This window comes from Amblyomma americanum, chromosome 9, assembly GCF_052857255.1.
Source record: "Amblyomma americanum isolate KBUSLIRL-KWMA chromosome 9, ASM5285725v1, whole genome shotgun sequence".
In the NCBI taxonomy this organism is placed as follows: domain Eukaryota; kingdom Metazoa; phylum Arthropoda; class Arachnida; order Ixodida; family Ixodidae; genus Amblyomma; species Amblyomma americanum.
The window spans coordinates 151,778,985-151,788,899 of record NC_135505.1 but is presented as its reverse complement, the minus strand read 5'-3'; the positions used below and the strand labels follow the sequence as shown (position 1 = coordinate 151,788,899).

Below are 9,915 nucleotides of genomic sequence, written 5' to 3'. Positions count from 1 at the left end.
TGGTTTTCTTCGAAATAAATCAGTTGCAAGTCCAGCGGTGTGGTGTGTGTACCTCCTTTTCTTGTCCTGCGTCTGTGTTCCGCTGGTTCCACCCTGACAACTTTAAGTTTGAACTTCCTGTTATGTTTCTGTTTCTTCCACCTCTTGATTAGACCACATCTGGCTACCCATAGCCTAAGGAGCCTGGCGTCTACTTCGGGTGTCTGTGTTGTTCTCTTGATCTCTTTGGAGTGCTCATTTTGCCTTTGCTTGAGTATGTTTCCCCATTCTTCTATCGACTGAATCCCTCCTTTGATGAGGTGTTCGTCGCATGCTTCTCTAAAGGCGTTCCAGTCTGTGATTTTAACAGTGCCTAGTTGCCGCTTTAGTCGGTCGGAGGCCACTTGGGTTTTCATTATATAGTGGTCACTCCCCAGATTTTCCATCAGGTTTCCCCATTGCGCCTGTCCCGGACCCTTAATGAAGGTGAGGTCCGGGCAGGTGTCGCTACTGACACTGTTGCCTATTCTGGTCGGAGTCTCTGGGTCTGTGAGTAAATTGTAGCCTGCAGTTTCTGCCGCTTCCGCTAATGTCTTTCCTTTAACATTGAAATTCTTGTATCCCCAGCTTTTATCCCGGGCATTAAAATCGCCTAAGACGACTAGCGTGTAGCCCTTTGCCAGTTTGCTGGCGCCTTGAAAAAGCTCTTGGAATTTCGCTTTCCTCTGTTTTGGCGGGCTGTAGGTATTAACGATGAAAATGCTGCCCCTTTTCCTCTGTTTCTGTGGAATAATTTCTATGATCACATGCTCTATGTCCGTTTCAGCTATCCTGTCGTGGCTTATGGCTATGATCGCTTTGTTGACTAGGATTGCCGTCCTTCCTTTTTCCTGGGTTTCGTAGCCCGTGTATCCTCCTAGGGTTGGGGTGATGCCCGTTTCCTGAAGCACTATGATGTCGGGTGGCGTTTGCTGTGTGTGAATGTACTGTTGAAGTAGGTATTGCTTCCTCCTATAGCCTCTGCAGTTCCATTGCCAAATTTATAGGTTTTCTTGTTTGCTTAAGGTTTTGTTGGCCATGTTTAAGGTTCCGTGTTGGTTGTTGTCGTGTTGGTGAGGGCCGCCAGCGCGGGTCGGTGATATGCCTTCTCTCTAATATTCTCAGTGAATTTTTGCTTGCGGACTGAGCTCCGTATCTCTATAATTTGCAGCTGCATCTGTTGCATCATCTGCAGCATCGTCTGCTGCATTTCAGCTTTGAAGTTGTTGAAATCCTCATTGCCTGCTTAAGGCGAGGGTGGCGGTTGGAATTGCTCGGGTTGCGGCTGCCGAGGGCTGTTTGGTCTCTGTTCCCTAACTGCCTTCGTGAGCTCGGCTACCTGGTGTTCTAGCTCGCTCTGTCTGACACGGGCGAGCTCTAGTTCGCGTCTTAGGGCTGTGATAACTTTGTTCGCGTCCTCCTGCTGCTTGGGCGCGTTATTGTTGTTTGTATTTGTGTTCTGTTTAGCTTCCCCACCCGAGTGCGAAGCAAACCAAGGATTTCCTGCTCCCCAGCTCACCTTGACTCCGGTGTTCCTTGCGGGTTTCTTCTGCTTTTGCTGCTGTTGTTGCTGGCCAACCAGAGGCACCAGGGGCGGGAAGGACCGTGAACGGCCCCTCGACCGGCTCCGTGACGCCCGGGATCTCGAACGGCTCCGCGAGGTCTCCCCCTCAGAGCTGAACCAACGCGGATTCTTTCCGCGGTCGTCCTGACTGCGTCGTCTGCCGTCGTGGCTGCCGCCGCCGCCTCCGCTGCCGCCGTGGTTGTTGCGCAGTTCTCTAGTCTTCTTTAGTTTGTCCTTGCACTCCTTGGCTCCGGTGACGTGGCTGCCGCCGCAGATCAAGCATTTGGGTGTGCATTGGTAGCCCTCCGCCGGATGTTGCGTGCCGCATTGCTTGCACGCCTTGGCTTCCGGATTCGGGCACACGTCTGACCGATGGCCTTGTTGACAGCAGATGTAGCATACCTGCCGCGTGGGGCGATACGGGTAGCACCACATCTCGCCTCCATAATAGATGACTTGCTTCGGGACTATGGGACCGTCGAAGGTGATGACGGCCGACTTGGATTGTCCTAGCATTCGAGCGCTGTGGATTTTAACTCCTTGAGTGCGCACTCGTAGGTTGGCTTTCAATTCTTCCAGCGATGTCCCGGGGTCCACTCCGTGTATCACATTGCGGCGAGTGTCTTCCGGGGCTGCCACGTAAGCATTTACTTCGTATGAGCTTTCCCCCAAAGTGAGACTGCAAATGCGTCTCACGTGTTGGGCGGCCATCTCGCTTGCCGTGCTCGCTATTATGATGTTGGAACCGGTGCGAAGCCTGATGATCAGATCTTCTCCTTTACATTCGTGGTTGCATGCTACCGCTACGGCGCGGGCTACTTGATGAGCCTGGAGCGACTTGACTGCAAGTCCCTTCGGTCGCAGAATGATCTTGAAATCGTCTTTGGGGAGTGGTGGCAGCCTCGGCCTAGGCCGCCGAGGTGAAAGTTTCCTTCTCGATGCCATGCTGGCTTTAATTGGATCGTGACTTGTGGTTTACGGCTTGTGAGTGCGCCGTCACTCGCTATCTTGGCAAAGAAGACGGGTTTCCCGCCTAAGTATTACCTGAAAGGACTTGGCGAACATCGCCGCGAAAGCGAGCGACGTTTATTACCCGAACATTCAGGGCGGCGCTCCCGTCAAAGCTCCAGTGTGTGAGCCTGATGTTCGAGGCGGCGGTGCTGAGAAGACGAGACAACTCGGATGAGGAAGTGCACGCATACGTAGCCGCTGGACGCAAGGGAGAGGCGAACCATGACGGCGCCACACGGGGGTTTGAGCATCAGTTCATCGTCCACCCGTTCGACTTTGCGCGTCTGGTCAGTGATATGACTCACTAAGATGCTGCCATTTCGACGGCAGCTGCAACCTTAATCACTCCATTCATCGGCAACATCTTTGGGAGGCGGGGCTTGTTATTAATTATTCATGTCACATACCCTCAAGTGACGAGACATCAGAGAACGGCCACAACTGCCGCAAAGAATATAATATGCACAAATGCCAGGTCACACAATGCCAACACAAAGGAAAAAAAATGTTAATGTGTTAAAATAAAGGTGCAGCGTATTTATTCCCCCAGACCACTAAAAACAATGTAACCAAGCAAGGCCTTGCACATCGGCCGTTTAATCAATCATATATGCCAAAGCAAAAGAACAAGTGGCACTCTAAAGAATATCGTCCGTCAGCGCCCGTGCAAATAACAGTCGGGGGCATCGGACAATATTTACGCCATTTAAAAATGCTTTTTTATCCCTTAAAACTCCTCCTTTTCGTCCTGAATCCATTCAAAAAGCGGCAGTGAGCACTATCACAACGGCTGTAACCAACGTGTCCCTGAAGAGAAGGAGCCAGCAGCGAGAGCATTGGCCCTTTGTAGAGCAGCCGTGGCGAAGAGCGCAACAGGCTGCCTTCATCAATCATCCGTCCTCGTCTTGTGCCTGACACCTTCTCCTTGGCGGCTGGGAACGCTCGTTAGGCGCGGTCTTCCCCAATACCGCGAGGGAAAACAGGGAAAGCATTTGCTTAAGCCTGCCTCTCCTAGATGGCGGCACCTGCCTAGGCGCTGCGGAAATATCGGCGCCTACATTGCTCAAAGGGGACGAAGCGAAGCAGTGATGTTGGTAAAGTGCGCTGCCCATGATTATAAACAGAGCGCAGCTTAAAACAGACAAGTGTGCGTCTGCACTCGTCTTTGTGCTTGTCCGTTTTAAGCTGCGCTCTATATTTTTAATCGGGGATTACCAACTAGCCCGCACCCTTACCCTAGCGCTAAGACAGTCTAGTGTCTGCCTCACCTCTCCCCTTCGTCGAAGCGTTTCAAGCAGCTTAGGCCACCTCAGAAACATACGAAAAAACAACGCAGAAACCACGAAGAAAATGGCACTTGTTGCGCCTTTAATATAAGGCGCAAGTCGACGTATATGCGGCTGCACTATCTGCGTATGCAGGCAATCAATCAAATTATTCACTTTACAAACCATTCAAGTTATATTCGTCATGGCTCGTTGTGATGCTTAAGATGATAGCTCCAACAAACTAGGTTATATAATTTCGAGTTCAGTATGTTTTCTGCTAACGCTGTAAATAACATGACGCACGGTGTCAGATTCTGCGGGACTATAACTACCGAGGAGGCATGTAACGAGGCAAGGGGTAGTCACTATGAAATAGTTTTGCGCAGGGATCCCTTTTCGGAACTTGCAACATCCCGCATCAGTCACACTTTAATTCACCGCGTCATTAATAATGCCGTATGCTGGTTTCGGGGTTGGTGAACACGTTCAGTTAGCACGATGGAAAAATTCCTATTCGCACTGTGTTGACAGCCAGGACCTAGACTATCGAAAACGAGCGCGCCGATGAAATGAAAGCGACAGAATCGAGGGGAAAACTTCCTTTTTCAACAGGTGAATGGGGGAGCGGTCGGCGCGCCAGGAGAAAGGGGAATGAACTGCACGCAAGGCAGCATTCTCTCGCCCTCGCAAGGAGAGCCTGTGGATAGGGAGAAAAGGGAGAGCCGGGTGCGTGAGAGGGAAACGAAGGCGGGACTCCGTCGCACCCAAACTTTTGCCCTCTGCTTCTTCGGGCGGGGAGAGAAGAAGGAAGGAAGGAGTCGCTCGACGGGCGCGCGCCCAGTTTCCTCCGGGAATCGGCGGAGCGCGGGAGGTCGCTGACGCTTTTCCCCAAGTTCCGCGCCAGGACGAGAAAAAGCGCGCAGTTCTGTGCCGTGCTTGGTCTTTGCTTTGCGTGTCCCGATGCCTCCTTCGCCGGCCGGCGACTGCGGGGGGAACGCGTCCGTCGTCGTCGATGAGGTCATCGCGTCTCTGTCTCCCTCGCTCCCCAGAGGGTGGAACGCCACGGGTGGTCCGGAGCAGCCAGACCCTCTGCTAGTCTACCCGGGAGTGCCGTACCCCGACCTGACGCAGCTGCCGGGGGTGTGCAGCGTGTTTGTCCTGCTCTACCTGGTGGTGATGGTGCTATCGCTCGTGGGGAACTCGATGGTGTGCTACACGGTGCTCTCGGACCGCAAGATGCACACGGCGGTCAACTACTACATGGTGAACCTCGCCGCGTGTGACTTGGCCGTCGGCGCGTTCGTGCTGCCCGTCAAACTGATGGAGCTGGCCGGACCGGCGTCCTGGTCCCTCATGACCGACTGGCTGTGCACGGCTCTCCTCTACTCGCAGACGGTGGTGGTGTTCGCCTCGGTTCTCACGCTGGTCGCCACCTGCCTCGAAAGGTAACACAAGCCGGTCTCTGGTCACTGAAATCTCCACACGGGGCAGAGCTCAAGGCGCGGTTTTCTGGCGGGCCAGTCGGTGCTTCTCGTTCGTGATTAAACTGCGCGAAAGATGGGCGGACAGAGACAAGAAACACGCACACACACAGAGCGCTCTGTGTGTGTTTCCTGCCTCTGTCCCCGTTCTTTTGCGCAGTTTAATCACGAACAGGGATAGCTCGTTGTAAGCTCGGCTATTGGTGATCAGAACTCAAAAGGGGTCGAGAATTTGTCAGAATCTAGGGGCGACTTTTAAATATGCAATCTTGAAGAGACGGGAGCGTCATGTTGAGTGAACCGGTAGTTGAAATTAAGCACGTATGAAGAAAAATGATTCTGCACTAATATGAGTCCACGGTGTGAGTATGAACGCGCCGACCCGGAGCGCACAACATAGCCGCATTTTTTGCAAGGCGGACAGAGGATGACCGATTAAAAACTCACTTTGGTCGGCGCTCTGTAAGCCCATTTGAACTAAGACGCAAATAGAAACAATTAGAAAGGCTGAACAAACCTCCTCTTAGATCTGGCAAAATCAGTCGGCGAATCGCACGAATAAAGAAATGCTTTCATCGGTACCAACTTTCAACCCATTAACAAAGGGAGCATACTGGCGGGTCATTACCGCGGAAGGAGTTGTTAAAAGAATCAAACGGCTAATTAACGTCCTTGCTAGCATTTTATTAAGAGATATTAATAAATCTTCGAGGCAGGGGATCAAGGCAATTGCAACACTTAGCAATATTGCGACGTAGTACACAGAACATCGAGATAGATAACTGGTGAATTTAACTACATTTGAGTGATTTCTTATCAACCATGGGTGAGTCAATAAATCGTCTACATGTCAACGAATAATAAAAGATAATGAATTATTAAATCACCCAGTCAGGCACTGGTACTATAAGCAAGAAACTGGTGATTTAGGTCATCTTCTATAGATGGCATCAATCCGTCTTCGAGCCAGACATATAAACTAAAACACCAGCGAACTAAGGCACCCGTAAACCCCTTAGACAATAATGCTAATAAATTTTTAATTTGATGGCAGTGGTGTTTTCCCGAAGATATACCGAACGACGATGTCTGAGCAATGCTTCTTTGTGGTAAATCCGTAAGAGCATTAAATTCTGCGACCACACAGCCGCACTGCGGAGGCCCTGTGTGCCGCCGCCCCGCGCGAGTGCGGCTGCCTCCTGCAGCTCGTATTACTCCCACAGAGCGGGAGAAAAGCAATATGATTGGCAGATATTAACTCACACTAATTCGAATCCCCTCTTCTAGAAAAATGCATGCAAAGAGTAGAAAGAAGAGGACCCTGAAGTAGAAGCTTACCGTAGTCCCCCAGGTACCAGAAATCCGCGCTTTCGCTCTGATTGAATGTTGTAAACACTCTGTCTAGTTTTTTTTGTATATACTTGCAGAAACCAATCCCTACACAATTAGAATGAATGTATAATGGTACATACCCCGTACTCCTACTAGATGAGGCAAATAGATGCTGAGACGTCGTATTCTCCACATGTTAAACCGGGACATCACAGATTCACCACACTGACCTCGTATAGCATACAGTTTATCACACAGCGTAACATTATTTCATTTGACGCTTGCATTTCGCTTTTTTGTTTGTTTAAAATTTATTGCCAAATTTTCTTTGGAACCATGCCTTTAAATTTTCTGCTCGCACTTTTTAAATGTCTGCGACTGCGCGTTGTTGTGTTATTTTGACATTAGTAAAGAACGACGTATTTGATGCGTGCGTTACCGTTGCCTCGTAAAGGGGCACAGTCCCCGTCAAGCCACTCACTGGCTTCTTGACTGCGCCCCCCAGCATCCGCGATGTTAATACAATGATTCCATTTGAGCTCGGCGCAGGGGGGATCAGAAATCTGCAAGAAACTTTACAGGCGGTGGTTAATACTGGTTTAACTAAACTGCCGGAGGAAAAGCATATGCGTATGAACAAAACGACGTGTACTGCGCATGACTGTTTCGCTCTTGTAGCCACATGCCATATTACACATGCTATTTGTGGTCGCCAATTTAATGGCCTGAATCGCGGTATTAAACCGGGTGCTTAAGCGTCACGTTTTGCATTGAATGGAGGTAAAAGTCCGCAAATGTTCAGGGCAAAAACGAAAAGAAAAAGAAATGAAAGCTTTAAGGGGGGGGGGGGGGGGCAAAATTTTCGAAACTGTTAACAGTCGTCCAGGCAAAGCCGCAAAAGACTGAAAATAAGCAGTGAAACAAAGAAATAAGTAAGCAAATTTTAACGGACATAAACGTTAGACGATGCTGAAGAAGGGATCTGAAAGAATACCTGCCAAAAATTTAGGTTGTCACCGCAAAATAAACCAGTAACCGCAGGCCAGTTTCAGTGCGCCCGAGGCTTCGAATAAATGACCGCTGAACAACGCGCCACCATAAGGTGCTGGAAAAAAAATCGCTGAAATACGAATATGTAAGATGAAGTACCTTTAAGAAAAGGCGGGCTACCATGAAACGAGACGTTGTAGTGTTTTTTACGCTACCAGCAAATGAAGGCTGAGTGGCGTTTGGAGACTATACTGCTACTTATTAGTTTAAAGGGGTAACATTTGACGAGAAAATTGGTGCAGGAAACTTACAAAGTAGTTCAGTTAACGTGTGCTCCTTTGCGGGACCAAGAAATAATGAGAGAGTGGCGCGGAAAGACTATTACTAAACAAGCAGAAATAAGCCAGAATAAATTTCAGAATTGGAAAGAGTCGAGGCAGTAGTTAGAGAAAAAGAAAATTTTGACAATGGATTCCAGGAACCACTTTGGGAGTTATAAGATCACTGACAGTTACACCCCCCCCCCCCCCCCCCCCCCCCATGTAATACCCTCCCAGCCATGGCCTTTAGGGGTGACGCAAATAAATAAATAGGCAGCTCCTAAATATCTATTAGGAACAGTTTTTCTTTTTTGGTGAGCTTACAAATTTGTGAGCACCAGTCATCTTGCAGTGCAGAAGATTATTACAAACTCCATTCTTTATTTATTTTTTCTGACTGAAGCAGCGGCAGATCTCTCAAGTAATTTGCCAGTGAGAACATCTTTGTTGTGCTTTCCTTTTTGTTACTCAAAAAGTTATGCAGTAATTTCCTTCTACATGGCTTCTCGTCCCGGCGTCAGACTGGTTGACGCGACAAACTTACTTCAAATCGCGCGCTTGCACACGCGATGTATTCACGCAAGCGGAGCACACGAGTACCGTTTAAACTTCAAGCGTTGCTTTCGGTTAATCCTGGGATTAAAAGCGTCGAACACGTGATGTTGCCGTTAACCAGACTTTGAAGGTTCATTACCAAATGTGTGAGTGAGTGAGTTCTGAACGGTCAGCTCATAATAACTCTTATGAGCGCCGTGCAGTTAGTACGTAACAATGTGGAGTATAGACCCCGTTGCAATTTTTGACAGTCCGCAAAAAGCGAGACTCTTCCATTTCCCCTGTTAATAATAATAATAATAATTTTGTGCTCCGGATTCCTTTAGCTCGAAACGGTAGTCAAAGGGTTGCAGACGTCGCACGATAGCCGCGTAATCTTCGATTCCGCCAGTGCTACGCCTGCGACCGACGTCGCGCGCACTCGTGACTGATGGTATACACTGTGTCGCGCGACATTGCGATTTCACGACGGTGTGACGTCACTTCGTTTTACTGCGGAAGCAGTGCCAGCGTTTGTACGTCGCCTCGGAGAGTGGAACCTCCAGAAGCACCAGCCAGCGGACCCTCCTCGCTTAAAGGGGCTCTGAAACACCCTCTGAGGAGGAGAGTACACAAACGGGCTCAATCACTGCATTCTCTGAGCCACTTGTACATGCGCCAGAGAACCCACAATCGCCAGCGAAACTTGGCGAGTCCTTTCCCGCGATTTTTCACGCTCCTCGAGCCCTGCTCCGTCGCAGCGTAGTCCTGTTACGAGACGGCTATTGGGTAGACTGTTCAGGCGCCACGAAGCTACCATGGCTGCGGCCAGTCAGGAAGCTCCGCCCACTCCGTCCTTCGCAGCCGGTGGAGGAGCGCCGAATTTTGAGCGTGTAAGAACTGACGAGAGGGGAGAGGGAAATGCGCGAAAGACGCTAAAGTTCAAATTTCGACCACAGATAACTCAGCTTTTACAATATGCATTTAAAAAAATGCTTGGCGGAAGATGTTCGTGAGGCGGCGTCTTTAATGTCCCACGAATAGCACGCCTTTATTCAGAGTCTGCCCGCCTTACCCCTCCGCCACTGTCTCCCACAATCATTCCTCCACAAGGCCCAGCGGAACGAAAAAGGGACGGCAGCCAGCTGCCCTCACCCTCCCTTGACCCTCAAGAAAAAGTGCAGCCTCGACTTGAAGAAAAACATCAAAGTAATCCTCGAGAGTAAATCCACTCGCTTTCGCAGACTTGTCACGCCAGATATCTGATCGTCGTCTGGCAGCTCTTTTCGGCGCAGTCGACGCTCAGTCGAGGACAATGCTCGACGGCCATGCTTGGCGAGTATTTTGTTGTTATATTTGTTGTTATATATTGTATTTTGTTACACCTAATCACCCAC

The 9,915-nt window shown here is 49.7% G+C and overlaps 1 protein-coding gene across 1 annotated transcript in view; it reads left to right on the top strand.

Annotated features, from left to right (window-relative positions):
- The first annotated feature begins 4,873 nt into the window (after positions 1–4,873).
- Positions 4,874–9,915, top strand: part of LOC144103790 (QRFP-like peptide receptor) — a 158,944-nt gene continuing 153,902 nt past the window's right edge. The window contains 2 exon segments of the mRNA XM_077636443.1: positions 4,874–4,912; positions 4,915–5,306. Of these exon segments, the coding sequence (XP_077492569.1) occupies positions 4,874–4,912; positions 4,915–5,306 (431 nt within the window).